The sequence below is a fragment of the Artemia sp. Qi Xiang Cuo genome, chromosome 1, assembly GCF_049724085.1.
Source record: "Artemia sp. Qi Xiang Cuo chromosome 1, ASM4972408v1, whole genome shotgun sequence".
Lineage (NCBI taxonomy): Eukaryota > Metazoa > Arthropoda > Branchiopoda > Anostraca > Artemiidae > Artemia > Artemia sp. Qi Xiang Cuo.
In genome coordinates, this window is record NC_142794.1 from 6415919 (window position 1) to 6432150 (window position 16232).

A 16232-nucleotide genomic window follows, 5' to 3' on the forward strand; every position below is an offset into this window, starting at 1 on the left:
ATATATATATATATATATATATATATATATATATGTATATATATATATATATATATATATATGACTGCGTCATTTCATTGATGTAAGACTCCTATTTGATTTTCTTTTCTTTTTACGTAAACTTGAATTTGGTGGTTATGTATATGAAAAGTTAAAAAAAAAAAAATTATCTTTCTATCCGTGTCCTAAATGATTTTCTAGTTTCATCTCTTCTTTTTGACTAATTGACTCAAGCAGTAAAGTTTTTTCATTTCATTATTACATTCTTGGTTCTGTTTTTGCAGATGACTTGTCAAGTGTGTCTGGATCTGATAGTGGTGAATCCGACGAGGAATCGTCATTGGTGGATAACACTGAAAGAATGATTAGGAAAATGATTGAAAAGGTGGAACTGACAAAAGTGGATGTGGAAAGCCCTTCTTTCTCTGTTGTTAAACAATTTAACAAACCAAAAGTATATTTTAGCAATGAGGACGAAGGTGACCGGATCTATGGAATTTACAAGTGCTTACTCAGCCAAAAGAAGGTTTTTTCTTTCTTTTTTGTTCGGTCTATACATGTAAAATGCTTTCGAAAAGTTTACGTTGCTAATACACTTTAGCTTTTGCTTAAAAGCTGCCCTGGCTTTTTAAAAATGGCAGTTAACGTTAGTACCAGAGCAAACTCTTCCCTTTCTCTCCAGTTAGCATAACTCAATCTTATTCGTGAGAAAACCTACAGGATTTTATCCGTCGCGCGTTGCTGCGATCGCAAAAAAAATTAATTGTAGGAAAATTCCCCACGTGGAAAATCCCTCTCCGCGGAATTCCCATCCCACCCGCGGAAAATGCTCCCGTGGGTATATTTACCGAAAAATTCCGTCTCTTTCCTCCTCCGCGAAAAATTCCCTCCGGAAATCTTGTGCGGGGGAATTTTTTTGGGGAAGGGGTCTTTTATTTAAATTATTTTTTCTTTTGAGATCGCAGCAACGCGCTATGGGTAATCTAGATGGGTAAACTCCCTTCTAGTCAGGGTCGTATCTAGGATCTTTTAGGGGTGGGGGATGCAAAAGGATTTATTTTTTTTGGTGGGGGGGGGGGTACACACAAAAAACAACTGAAAACGCATAAAACTGGTTTTTACGAGTCCGGCAAATATTTAGGGGGAGAGGAGTTTAAACCCCCTAACTCCCCCCTAGATACGGCCTTGCCTCTAGTTCTTATTTTGCAAACCGCATCAGAAAGACCAAATAGGGTCCCACTTAGAAATTCACAATAATTCTACAACATATTTAGACTCGTCGCAGTGTTAAGTTAAACTAACAAACTGATAAACCTTCAACTAGTATGTTAACAAAGCTGAGAAGTCAGTTAGAATTACTAATAGAATGGACTCTATCCTTTCGCCCAGTAAGCCGATTCTATGTGAGTACATAACTCAATTTTAGAAAGCGACCATCAAAATAGGTGCCCCCTCCCCCACGCCTTTTAGCACTCGTTGTGTACACCAGCCATTGAGCTATTGAGCCATTGAGCTATTCTATGAGCAACAACAATTTTTCTGCTGATATAAACTTGTCTATCGCATTAAGTCGCCTCTGGCTGACAATCTGATAAATACTCAGCTAACATTCTCAATACAGCTGAGAAGTCGTGTAACGTCAACAAGTGGAATCTCCCCCGTCCCCTTTTTTGTTCCAGTAAGCAGATTCGATTTCACTACGCAAATAAATCATAAGTATAATATAACTCAAGAATAATTTAATCTTACCATTCGCTTATTAAATAGGCATTGTATAGCTAATAAAATAATAAAAACATGTTTTATGGGTAATAAAGTTGGTTATAAAGTACGGGAGTGCTTGTATTTTCACCAGGACTTTGTTCGAAGATTGGCTATGTGCTTAACGTCATATTTAGCTGTATCTATGTTAGGAATGAGTTCAGATCTGTCTCGATTATCATCATTTTATGCATTTGAAGATTTTTATAATATAGGATCTACTACCAAATTGAGTATTCCCATTGTCTACTCGGGATTTTTCTAGAAGTGCATCAGAGGTGAAACAATGTTCCAAATTTCCAAACAAATCCACAACCAAGTGTTATTTAAAAATGAAAAGGTATTTATTTATTTCCCTCAAAATCGAGGACCATATAAAATACTTTAACAAATAAAACAAAGCAACGGTTTACAATAGGCTTAAAAACATAACTGAGTAAAATATGTCAAATAAAAATGATTAATATCTCAAACTTTTCTGGAAAAAAAGAAAAAGGTTATGTAAAAAGATAAATTTTGTTGCTAAAAATTGTCTTTCTTAGTTTTAGCTGTCTCCAACGGCTCTTTAATTTTAAGTCTCGAAATTAATTCGGTTTTACTAACACAAATTGGAAAACCAGGTAAAAAGTTTTTAAAATAAGTAAACAGTATATAAGTAAACAGTAACAGTAAATAAGTAAACAGTAAAGTAAACAGTATTTAAAATAAGGAATGTGAATAAATGAAAAATTGTAGAAAATTTAAAATCTCGAAAAAGAAGGGATGGATAGAGAACACGCGGGAGGGCAACTGCGTTAAAAAGTGAATCTAAAATATCACGAGGATAGATACCACGTAGCCGTATTATCCAAATGCTTTTCTGTTTATTTGTTTTGAATTTTAAATTGTACCCTAATTTTTAATTGTACCCTAAGTTCCCTAATTTTTTATGTTACATAGATGTACCCACTACATGGACTTGTAACAAGTTTCTGATTGAAAAACAACTCAATTGTTTTCTGTTCTAATAAAAGGTTGCTTCTTTTTTCTGAGTGAGATCCCCTCATAGAGGAACAGAGAGTTCACTTGAAAAAATCATTTGGTTCAAAATTATTTGTTTTTTTCTACTGGCTTAAAATATCACGGAGGGGAACCAATCAGGTGAAATTTAAATTTTGTTGTGGAAGCCAATCAGGTTTTAAAAAGGCGGGGCTTTTGGCTTACCTTCCTGGATTCCGTTTAAGCAATAATATGACTGGCTTACGAAAATATGTAACTGACGCAAATCAATGAAGTTAAGCCATATTTTTTTTTACCGCGGAATCACTAGAAACACTTGATTCCCACGGATTCAATCAAGATAGTTTCAGTGGAATTAGCCCTTGACTCCAAAATGAGTGACACTAAGTTGAGCTTCCACTTTTAAAGTTTCTGACAATCCCGTCTAATTTTCATGAAATGACTGAGTAGCCATTTAAAAAGCTTTATAGCAAGACATGATAAATTCACATCAAAGCTTATAACGCGATCTTTCGCGAAATCGCATTCTAGCCCAAAAATATCGTGGAGTCCCATCGCTGAGATTTTGCCTCTCTTTATGTCTCAAATAACTTGTTTTTCTGCTCTGATGTTCTGCTCTGATGTTCTGCTCTGATAATCTTGTCAATTTACAACTCACAAGATGTACGGTGTAGCTCAACGGTAAGATTCGTCACGGAATCACTCTTTCTTCTTTGGATCAACCCGGGTCGAAATTATTATAATTTAATTATAATTTTATTATAATTTAATTTATATTTTATTTTATTTTTGTAATTTTTATATTTTATATTTTATATTTATATTTTTTTTTTTTATTATTATTTTTATTATTATTATTATTATTATTATTATTATTATTATTTTATATTAAATTTTTTTTATATTTTATAATTTTATATTTTTATCATTTTATTGTAATTTAATGCATTCTCATGCTTTCATAATGAAAACTTTAGCAGTGTGTGTGTACTTTAAACTGTTGTACCAAATTAATAATTTTTGTTAGGATTTAAGACTGATTTATTACAGTTATTTCTGATATGCTAACAGTTATTAAAGCCGTGGTAGTCGAGTGATTACCACAATGGACGTAAATTCCATGTTCCTTTGGGAAAGCGATCGAGTCCTGATGTCGCTGATTATTAAGTTTGGGACGCGGGTCAGCGTTGTCACTCTGTAAGCCAGCCAGATGTTTACCCAGCTCCAAATCGGCTCCTGGAGAAATCTGGAGGAAAACACGGGATGCGTCGATGATTTGCCGCCAGTCAGGCGTTGCACTCCCAACCGAAGGTAGAGAATCCGGAGGAATGCTGCTCCTTATGTTCAGTTGAAAAAAACGTATTTTTTTTTATTTAATCTACTACCGTACTGAAAGCATTCAACCTCTATTATTTCTTAGGCCATACTGTCTTTCCATTTATAACAAGTGGGGGTAAAACTTCTAGTTAAAACAGTGATTGTTAAGGTTTTTTTCTGGAGTGTTTGAATCATCATATCGTATGGTTCTAAAAACAACAACTATAGTTTATCGGATGGGAGTTTCTTTTGTTTTTCTGTTTGTATAGCGTTTTGTTTTTATTATATATTTACGCTATTCTCTAGTATGTGCTTACTGTTTATCTAAAGAGAAAACGAAAATGTTCCTTAAGGTTAATTGTCTTAAATAAAAGTTTAAATTATTCTACCTCTATATCCCTTGTACATATAATTTTACAAGTAGTTTTTTAGGAAATTGGTAGCTTATGGTTTTTTAATTGTTAATACTGAATGTTTAATTAATAATCTACTTGATATCTAAATGGATAGAACTGGGAAACGCATTTGTTGATTTGTTCCATAGGTTATTGAGAGGCTTTTAATTTGATCAAACATCTTCTTGCAGCCCAGGATCTCAAGCTAATGGGCACTCTTAAGCCCATTTTTTATTGGTTATTGATTTTTACCACATGGATATCTAAAAGTCAGAGGTGGTGGAGATTACATATGGTGCCCCACAAGGCACTTAACTATCTGCTCTACTTTTTCTTGCTGTTATTATTTACGTTTTTATTGCGTTTCAGTGATTGGCTCAACTACGAGGATGATTTGTCACTACTTCTGAAATATTTGGTTTAATCTTCACAAGCTGTGCGCCTCAGTTTGAACTAAATTTGTTCGACGATTCTAAAATGCAGTACACGCCAAACAGCCTTCATGTCAATGACAGCAAATCCAAAATTATGAGGTTCAATCTGCTAAAACGCGATTTTTCCTGCGCCATGCCGTTTTACCCTTTTGTTTCGTCTAATACCATCTTAGGGATTACGTTTGGTGTAGGCTCTTTGTTTGCAGTCCACGTCTAAATGTTGGTGAAGAAGGGAAATGGTGCTTTACAGACATTAGTGGCAATATCTCACTTAGTTTTTCCGCAAAATCATCTGAAAAGGGCATTACTCATATTTTACTCGTGTTTGGAGGGATCTTACTCATATTTGACCCCTCTAAGGACATACGGGTTCTGTATGGGTCTCCAGACACACGGTGCTGAGGATTTGAGTGAAGATTTGGTGAGAATCTAGAAATGAGCTCTAAATCTTATTCTAGCCGAAAAGTATGTTAAAGTATGCTCGGCTCTGAAATCCCTAAATTAATCAAGTGTTCGTGAGCACCGCTTCTTGTTGGTGATTTGATTCGGCCACTCATTGCTTCCAAGTTCTCAACATCGTACATTACCATCACCTGCTTTGCCGGCCTGTGAGAAAAAACTGAACTGAGTTAGTTCAGTTTTATCCAATTTGAATTTGAATTCAGTTCTTACTAGAAATAAACTGAAGCTAGTTACATGTCAAACGAACTGATTCGGCAATTCTGTTGTTACTTTTTTATAAGTGTTTATAGTAAGTTAAAAGGGAAATATTTAAATTTGTAATTGTTCCTGGTTTGTAATTGTCAGTTTCTTGATTTTTCAAGAAATTGATTCCCGGTTGCAAGCTGTTTTTTTTGTTTTTTTTTTGGCATGCACCGGTTCTGAGATATTGGCTTGTACCACTTTACACTAGTCTTAATCTATAATAAGTACTTTTTATGTGAATAGTGTCATTTTGTTAATTTATGTTTAATTACAATTCTGATTTTTTTTTTTTTTCAAGAAATGCAAAAAAGTACAGAACACAGTAGGATATCTAATAATAAAGAATGAAAAAATATTCCTAAATTCAAAGAACGTTAGTAATAGGGGCGAATCTCCAAAATTTTTATTGGCGGGGGGCAAGAGGGGTCCTTATCTGGAAAGTCGAAGGACATGGGATGTATGATATTGTTTTCTTCATATTATTGGGGGGGGGGGCAACTGCCCTCTCTTGCCCCAAACGACGCCCCTTGTTAGTAACAAAAAAAAATATTCCGAAAAGTACCTGTACTGCTCCTGCCTCTTGTTGGATTGAAAAGGTACACAAGATAAAATTTATAATAAGAGAGTATTACTGTACTTGCACTTGAAACCAAATAGTTAAAGACTAAAAAAAAAAAACTCCTAACAACAACGAAGATTATGATAATAATAAGTTTTAATATGCGGCACGTAAGGCCATACAAAACAGTAATGACGGCACACATCACAATATCAGAATTTAGAAAATAATCATCTCTTCCCTTCCCAAAAAAAACAGCAGCACAGGAAAAGGTATAAAAAACAACAGCACAGGAAAAAGAACAAAAAAAACAACAGCAAAGAAAAAAAAAACAGCACATGAAAAAACAACATAAACTTGAATTACTTTGCTAACTTTTACAAAAAAAGAAAAAATAGAAACATATTGTCGATTAAACTCTCTTTAAACACAGTTATTTGTATTTAATATATGAATAATCGATCATGATGATATTTTGTTACTACAATGAGCAAACAGGAGTAATAGAGACGTGAAAATTTTAGGAACACTTTTAGGACCCGTTTCCAGTGGCAACCCAAATTAAAACTACTTATAGGTTTTCGGCTATTGCTGGATGAAAGACACCGGGGTGTTCCCTTAATATAGTTTTATTTTAGGGTTGTTGTCTCATTGTTGCAGCAAAACAGTATTCTGTTTCTTCTGTTTTGATATATTCATTATGGCAAGACCATATGGTTTCAGGAGCCATCTACAGTTAATAATATTCTCGAATATTAGGAACGCTCTGCAACTACCGTAATAGGAATCGCTACTGTCTGATTTAGATTGTTCTTTTTTGATGGGTACCCACCTTCAGCTGTATCTGTTGCAAATATTTCAACTAAGTTTTTTGTTCCAGGGTGACGTAAATGAGGCTTGTTTGGCAAATTTGAAGAATATGAAACCATCACCCTTTACTTGTTCTGTTATTATGCTAGGAGGTGGCCATTTTGCTGCGGCTATTTTCAGTGGTAAAATATACCTTTGTATATAAAAACTTTGAAAATATAGCCATTGCAACGGCGAGAGAGAGAGAGATTGTGGTGTTTTTTAGGCTAGAACAAACAATGCAATGATAATGTGATTCTGCCAGAGACGGTATAAATAAAGGGAAATTATCAATAGTCATAACTTCTCTTTTTGAACTGTTTTGTTTCCAGGTACCTCTCAATTAAACCGAAAGAAATACATCTAGGTACACAGAAAATTCCTCCAGGTACAGCAGAGATGCATAGCAGAGAGGCATAGATATGCTAGGGAAAGCAGAGAGGCATAGATAATGTATAAGTAATTCTAAATAACCTAGATACAATTTAGCTTATTAAACCAAAACTATATGTAAGTGGGCACTTTTGAATTTAAAATTTTACAATTAAAATGAAAATTAAATTTTTTCAAGCTTCGTACTACTTCTTGTTCTTTTGCTAAATTCAAGCTATAGACTGACTCGAACTTAAAAAAAAAGGCCTGACTCGGTGTAAAAACTAGCTGAAGATTTAATTTGATTAATTGTTTTTGCTTATTTTTCTTCTTGATTCAGCCTGGCAACAATGACGCAAACCTGAAACTACAATAGAAACTTTGTAATTTGAACTCGTCCAAAAGAGCAATCTTAGTTAGTTTTTACTTCACCAGTTTTTGAGCTCAAAGTTTCAGCGGAATTGATGCCTATTTTTAGAAATTTATTGCAGTCAGAAAGATAAACACTGCTCATGCACTATTTTCATACACCAATATTTTGAATATTTTAGTCCTTTTGAACCTGAATTAATTTGCCATATTTTTTATGGATTGATTTATTTTCTCTTTTATAGATATTTTATAGATTTTTTCTATAGATTTATAGATTTTATAAATCTATTAATTTATTGACTTATTTATAGATTCCTCTATTTATAGATGGTGTTCCCGTTGACCATAAAACATTTCACAGTTATACTGTCCGAGCAAAACAGGGAGGGAGTCAGTCATCTCGTGATTCGAAATCTGGCGGCTCACATCCCAAATCAGCTGGTGCCAGCCTTAGACGATATAACGAGGCAGCATTTGCGCAACATATAACTGAATTAATGATGGAATGGAAGGAGAAATTGTCAGCTTGTAATTTAATTCTGTTTCGTGCGGTTAGCTCGAATAATGCCTTGCTCTTTGGAGGAAAGAATCCAATATTAAATAAATTAGATGAAAGACTGAGGAGTATACCTATCCCAACTCGTCGGGCGACTTTTGCTGAGGTGAAGAGGGTTTACAAGGAACTGACAACAGTGGAAGTACTAGGTAGGTAAGCTTACAAAAAAACGTCAATAAGAAAAGAATGGAGAAACAGATTCTGATTTTTATACTGCTTCCCTGAATTCTGTATCCGTCTGCTCATTTCAGATTTATGTCTCTGTTCGTCCTCTTTATTCGAGTTTCAGAATTTGTGTTGAATAATAATAATGATATATTTATATATCAAATATAATGATATATTTGATATATATGGAAAAAGAAACATACATAATAAAAACACTTATCATCGCAAACACTAAAAAAATACACTAACAATGACTCACAAACGGTTAATACAACCCAACGGAGAATCTATGACTGATTCAGATCGCTGTTTGATTCTGCCTTCTATTACATTCACCTTATCACATATCTCAAAAACTCCGTAAGGTTTGGAGATATAACTGTTTCGAAACCAAATAGGAACACGGAGAAAATACTCACAAAATTTAAAAAGGACAGACCGAATTTGTTGACGTTCTGACGTGGTTAAAAAACTTCCTTAGTGGCACAAAAAAACAGACATGAGGAGTAAAAAACGAGTTGTAAAGCCGGCCAAGCGTTTTTTTTTTTTTTTTTTTTTTTTGTCAAAGTTTTGTCAAACTCTAGAAAGAAATCCATTGGGCTCTCTCAACATATTTATTGTTAGTGACCGTGTTGCTCGAAATGTTTGCTAACACTAGCGACAACTGACTATTTGGAAGAAAGAGGCCTTTGTTGGTTAAAATTAATTAAAGGTAGTTTATTATGCATAGTCCTATACGCCTTGGGACTTTCTTTTACTGTCAATTCATTCTGAGGCCATAATATCCGAGGCCAACATAGCTGCGTATGCTCCTCCTCCGCCCCCAGTTTTGAGCTTTACCCTTTCTTCCCTCCCGTGTTGTTGCTATTTCCTTTTAATGCTTTCTTATGATCTCTTTCCATTGCGTTTAAGGGTGTTCTGCTGTTTGTTTGGCAAATGCTGAATTGCTAAAAAGCAATATTTTGACAGCCTATCATCTTTCATTTGTAAATCGTGAAATAATTATATTATCTTTCTATCTTTATAGCCGTAGAAAGCAGGTTCAAACAAATTTTTCTTACGGCTTATTCTTTGATAGATAGGATCAGATTTATTGGAAAAAGCCTGCGGGCCATAGCAACACAGAATACAGTCCACAAACAAAGCTCAGGAACGAAATAGTTGAATATGCTTGTCCGGTTTGGCACTTTGACCTTACCCAGGATGAAACTGATAAAATAGAACGAGTTTCGAAGAGATCACTGCAAATCATTTATGGCGGTTCCCCTCTACCTTACTCCTTTTACCTCAAAGAATTTAAACTTGAATCCCTTTCTTCCCGCCGAGAAAAATTATGCCAAAGATTTGGCTCCTCCCTCCTCCAACATCCCATCTACCGATGATTCCTTCCCCCACCTTTTGTCCCTATAAGATCTTGTCCCCCCCAGGGAAGTGGCTAAGAAGGTTCCGAAACTAACCCCAGTCCACTGTAACACCATGCGCTACAGTAAAAACTTTGTGCCAAGCTTTCTGAAATGTTACAATGATCCTTAGTGTTTGTATTGTTTAGTTTATTTTATCCTGACGAAGTTTTATCATACAACTTTATTTTGCTAATTATGACAAAGAGACATCATATTTGGGCTTTGCCCACGAGAGTTATGTCTTGTTTTTGAATTAATTAAATTTGAATATGAAATTACAACTTTAGATAAGATGAATAAAAAAAGAAAATTAACAACAAAAAGACAAAAAAAAAGAAACACACCGAGGTTCAACATTTCAACCGACAAACACCAATCATAATAAAATTTAAATCCTAAAAACCGTAACAAGCTATCCCCTCAAACATGATTCCCTATTTTAATCCCTAAACGAAGAAACTTACACAACTGTTTAATGGCATATTCGTTCCTCTCAGCCATCTGCTCAATTAACCAGCATTCACTCCCAAACGCTCATCCAAAACATTCATTTCGCAACTCAGACACCTCTTAACACTCGGATACAAAATGAAATAAATTCTTATTCACACATCCACACTAAGGGCAAAAATAAGGGCCTGCTGCTAACCTAAACTTTCCCAAAAATTTCCTTCTCTCACCTAAATTGAAATTATCCCCTCTTACCGACAACAAATTCTTCAAGTCCTCTTTATTCAATCCAAATTTAAAATAAACCTCCTCCCCCCAATACTCTTTAGCTTGGGAGTAAAACCTCAAAGACATAGATTGGTTCTTATGAGCTTACCACTCTTGGATTTGTGGTCATTTAAGGTTCTCTGGACTTCCTTCCATACTGACACACTTTCCTCCATTGGGCCTTTTCCTTCGTTCCACATCTCCGAAAGGCCACAGAGGTCTAGTATTTTGTTCACCTGATTTGGATATACGGTCATTCAATCGAGTATCTAAAACTATGAACTATGATCAGGCAATTCTATTGGGACTTCTGATTGGGTGAAAAGGGCTTACAAGGAATTTACTACTTTTGAGGGGCTAGGTAATTAGAATCGAAAATTGACTTTTGTCTCTCATCATTCAATTGCTTTTGTAACTTTCAACTGCGATATAAACACATTATACAAATACAAAATTATCGCTAAAGTACAGGATATTGGAATCGGAAGGTCTTTGTGAAACAAAGTGAGCTAGTACCCCCCTCCCCCCTGTCTTAGGCCATCCTACAAAGCGAGTATTTCCAATTAAATAGTCAGATGGTTTCCTCAAAATCAGGATGTTGGAGTCGGAAGGTCTTTGTAAAACAAAGTGAGCTAGTACCCCCCCCCCCCCTGTCTTAGGCCATCCTACAAAGCGATTATTTCCAATTAAATAGTCAGATGGTTTCCTCAAAATCAGGATGTTGGAGTCGGAAGGTCTTTGTAAAACAAAGTGAGCTGGTATCCCCCCCCCCCTGTCTTAGGCCATCCTACAAAGCGAGTATTTCCAATTAAATAGTCAGATGGTTTCCTCAAAATCAGGATGTTGGAGTCGGAAGGTCTTTGAAAAACAAAGTGAGCTAGTACCCCCCCCCCTCCCCCTGTCTTAGACCATACTACAAAGCGAGTATTTCCAATTAAATATTCAGATGGTTTCCTCAAAATCAGGATGTTGGAGTCGGAAGGTCTTTGTAAAACAAAGTGAGCTAGTACCCCCCCCCTCCCCCTGTCTTAGACCATACTACAAAGCGAGTATTTCCAATTAAATAGTCAGATGGTTTCCTCAAAATCAGGATGTTGGAGTCGGAAGGTCTTTGTAAAACAAAGTGCGCTAGTACCCTCCCCCCCCCCCTGTCTTAGGCCATCCTACAAAACAAGTATTTCCAATTAAATAGCCAGATGGTTTCCTCAAAATCAGGATTTTGGAGTCGGAAGGTCTTTGTAAAACAAAGTGAGCTAGTACCCCCCCCCCTGTCTTAGGCCATCCTGCAAAGCGAGTATTTCCAATTGAATAGTCAGATGGTTTCCTCAAAATCAGGATGTTGGAGTCGGAAGGTCTTTGTAAAACAAAGTGAGGTAGTACCCCCCCCCCCCTTTGTCTTAGGCCATCCTACAAAGCGAGTATTTCCAATTAAATAGTCAGATGGTTTCCTCAAAATCAGGATGTTGGAGTCAGAAGGTCTTTGTAAAACAAAGTGAGGCAGTACCCTCTCCAAACAAAAAAAAAATCACCTAACGCTCCAATCTGAAAACTATCGTTATAGGCAGCTGACGTAATCCCCCTTGGAAGATTCCTCCCAGAAAATGCCTTCTCCCCCAGAAAGATCCCTCTTGCGGAAAATTTGCCTCCAGAAAATCTCCTCCTCCGACAATTCCCCCTGGAAAATTTTCCCTACGTGTAAAATTGAGCATCCAAAAGGAAGTTGAGACAAATAAAAAGAATGAAGAATAGAAGGGATTATGGAAATTTTATCCATAGTTTAAAATACATGGTATAGAATCAAACATATTTACCATATAGTAACTATAGTTCTATAGTAACCAAAATTCTAAAAGAAGTGATTTTGATAGCAATCAATGTATCAAAAGAATTTGTTTTTTATGCTAATTCCAAATATATAAAGTTCATTAAGATGTAAAATTTTGAAAATTATCAGTGTAAATTTACAGTTCTTTTTTGTTTTCAAAATAGGTGTAGATTTTCTGTTTTGTTTTGAGCAATGGAGATAGAACTGCTCCTAAGCAAAATAAACCTATTTTTCAAAATACGGTCGTAATAGTTAACAGTAATCCACATGGTTTGTCGTGTTTCTGACAAAATTTCCTTGCACCCGAAAACAATAGTGGTCTCTATCGCTATCTGAACATCAGCTTTTGTGCTTGTAAGTCTGCTGATTACGCTGCTGATTCATATTTTCTTAAGGAATAGTAGAAGCCATGGGCCGTGAATGGGCGAAAAAAGAACCTGTCAATCAGGGGCGGATCCAGGATTTTTTCGGGGGTCGCAAAATAGGTTGATCCGAAAAAAAAAATTTTAGAGACGGCGCAAAATAGGTTGAATAGGACGGTGCAATAGGACGGCGCAAAATAAACTTGTGTTTAGGAGCAAGTTTAATTACCGCAAACTTGAGTTAATTAAGTAAATTACAATAATTTAGACTACACTAGGGGGGCCCCCCACCTGGATCCGCCACTGCTGTCAATACCGTTAGTACCCTTAGACCTTAGATCCTCCTGTGCCTCCAGAGGCGCTTAGGGTATCACATTTAATTTGCTACTTCTCTGGCTGATGAGGCTGGTAATTATTTGTTTTTATTTTTTTACTGAGCATATAGTGCCGAGAAAGGCTTGAAAAAAGTATGTAAACCTGTCTCGGCCAACGTTTCCAACCTGTCTCGGCCAACTGTCTCGTAAACCTGTCTGAGGCAATTGCATTCCCGCTCAGAGATCAGGGTTCTACCTCCTTAGATCTTGTCAATTTTCTTTTATATTTTGTACGTCATCGTGACTCGTTCACTGCATTGAAATACTTTTTATGGGCTGCTGAAAGCACTTTAATTTTAAAATTTATAAAACCTACTTCAGCCGGATCAGGCAATGGAAATTCCATAAAAATTATTTGGTAAAGTTACAGTGCATGACCACATCTAAGCATGGGTACCCAAAAGGGGGGCAAGGGGGCGCCAGCCCCACCCCTGGCTGAATGAACGTGTCATGTATTTGTATTAATTTAAAAAGTTTTTCCACCGAATAAGTTTTCAAAGAAAAGTAAAGATCTCTATTAACCCCAAAATGGGCAGAAATATTTTCAAATAATCTTCCAAGTGTAAAACTACCACAAATCACTATCAACAATTAAATGAAACTCAAAACGAATAGAAATTATAATAAATACCCGAGTCAAACTCAAAACGAGCAAAAATTAATATTACTAGGACTAACAACCCCCATGCCTTCTCAAGACCAGAACATAACCAAGGCTTTACTGAAAGAAAAATGACCGTGGAATGTCAGTTTAAAATGCCTATACTGATATTTATCCCTTAAAATAAAAAAGGTTAAACAAAAGTGAGTAAAAAATTTTTTTACTTATTTAAGTAAAAAAAGTGAAAACATTTAAACATATTTTGTTATCAGTAAAGCGCAAATTATGTCCTGATCTTGAGAAGGCATGGGGGTTATCAGCCCTACAAACGTTAGTTATTGCTCGTTTCGAGTTCGACTCGGCTATTTATTCTAATCTCTGTTCATTTTGAGTTTCATTTATTTATTGATTTGTAGTAGTTTTACGCTTGGATGATTTATGACTTCATTTGTGCCCATTTTTGGCTTAATGGAGCTCTTTAGTTTTCTTTGAAAAACTTGTTTTGTGGAAAACGTTTTCTTAGATGAATTTCTGTTCGTTTTTTATTGACCTTGTCATTTTCATGAAAAAAAATAATATTTTATATCTTTTCGTTTTTTTTTCTATAAGAATCTTTGGCATAATTGTAGGGTTTGACATGCCCAATATCCCTAAAGACATAGTTTTTGGACCGTTCCACTATGCTGAACAAAATAGTTGTCTCAAAATTTTGACTAGATGTGTTTGGGAAATAAATCGGCTTTAGAGACTGATTGCCCTCCAATCTCTTTTTAGTCTTAGAAAGGACCCTAGAACTTTTAATTTTGAATCGAATTAGCTTCTTTAAATGTTTCAATGATATTTCTAGCTATTATAGAGTGGTGCCGTCTATGATATTGCTTATATGCCTTTTTGAAAACCTGCATGTATACAGTTTTTTCGTTTAATTGGAACGCCAAACACTTCCTAGAAGTTCCACCCTAATACTCTTGGTGTAATCAGTTACTGTAACTGTAGTTGTAGTACTAGAAGTATACACATAGTGCCTTCTGGCTAGTTCAAAATCCCCATCAACGTACTCTCAAAGGAGAGACTTAATCACACAATCTACTCTCGGGACACTGTGTTTTCACCGTTTGAAAATTTTACGCGCTCATACCACATTTTGATCTAGTTCAACTCCCATTAAAACACTTACTACGTTGAATTGCTGATTACTGTGTTTGATTCTCTTTGGACTATTGGCTACAAAATGGCTATCTCACAATTTCGATCGAATGCGTTCGGGGAAAAGAGAATTTCAGGGGGGGGGGGGGGGGCTATGACTCTTAAAAATCGCTCTTCAACTTCCGATTTCGAATCCAATGAGCCCCCTCCAAAGTTTGTACGACCACCGTTTCCATAAAAACTTTAAATGCCCTTGGGGCATACCTTCCAACTCGTTCCCTGAGGCCCGTGAGGGGTTTATCATCCTCTAAGACATCATTTACGGAATTTTCAACTAAGTCAAACAAAATAATTATCTCGAAATTTTTGCTGGAAGTGTTTGGGGAAATGATGGGCGTGGGGGGATGGTTACCCTCCAATCACTTTTCATTATTAAAGAGGGCACTAGCCCTTTCAATTTCCAACTGAATGAGCCTCTTTTGGAGTCTCTACAACGACAAAGGGCCGTCTTAAAATTTCTATCAGATGCGTTTCGGAAAAATATAACGTGTGTGTGTGGGGGGGGGGGGGGTTGCCTTCTAATCACGTTGACTCTTAAAAAAAGCACTATAACTTCTGATTACCAATCCGATAAGCCCTCTTTGAAGTTTATACGACGGCCATTTCTATGAAAACCTTATATGCCACCAGGGCGTAACTTACAACCCTTGCCCTGAGGGGCTATATGGGGGGAGGGTTATCCTCAAAGACATTATTTATGGACCTTTCAACTACACTGAACTAAATGACTGTCTCAAAATTATGATTGAATGTGTTTGGGGAAATGATTGGTGTACGAGGGGGGGGGGTGGTTGACCTCCAATCACTTTTAACTGTTAGAAAGGCCAGTAGAACTTCTGATTACCAATCAAATGAGCCCGTCTGAGGTTTATATGACCACCCTTTCTTTAAGAAACCTTATATCCCCCCAGGGCATAACTTACAACCCTTGCTCTAAGGGTTGTGTGTATGGGGGGAGGGGGGTCATTCTCAAGGTCATAATTTCCGGACCTTTAAACTACGCTGAACAAAATGTCTATCTAAAAATTTTGATTGGATGTGTTTGGGGAAGTGATTGACGTGGGGGAGGGGGAACTGGGTGCCCTCCTCGAGCTCTTTTTGAAGTTTCTGTGACATTTCTTTCTATAAAAAGGGCCCTGGTCTAAGAAAAAACAATATATTGGGTCCACATCGCTTTTTACTTATGCAGCGCTATCGCACTGCCTATGATATTTTGTCTTGAGATTTCAATTATACAGTACTGTTAGTGCCGGTTAG

At 36.1% G+C, this 16232-nt stretch overlaps 1 protein-coding gene across 1 annotated transcript in view; it reads left to right on the forward strand.

Moving 5' to 3' along the window:
• The window catches only part of LOC148955963 (tRNA endonuclease ANKZF1-like), a 74808-nt gene that overhangs the window by 31510 nt on the left and 27066 nt on the right, over nt 1–16232 (forward strand). Inside the window, exons 4-6 of the mRNA XM_089088010.1 lie at nt 285–526; nt 7051–7162; nt 8091–8468. Coding sequence (XP_088944136.1) covers nt 285–526; nt 7051–7162; nt 8091–8468 — 732 coding nt within the window. The remainder of the gene's footprint in view (nt 1–284; nt 527–7050; nt 7163–8090; nt 8469–16232) is intronic.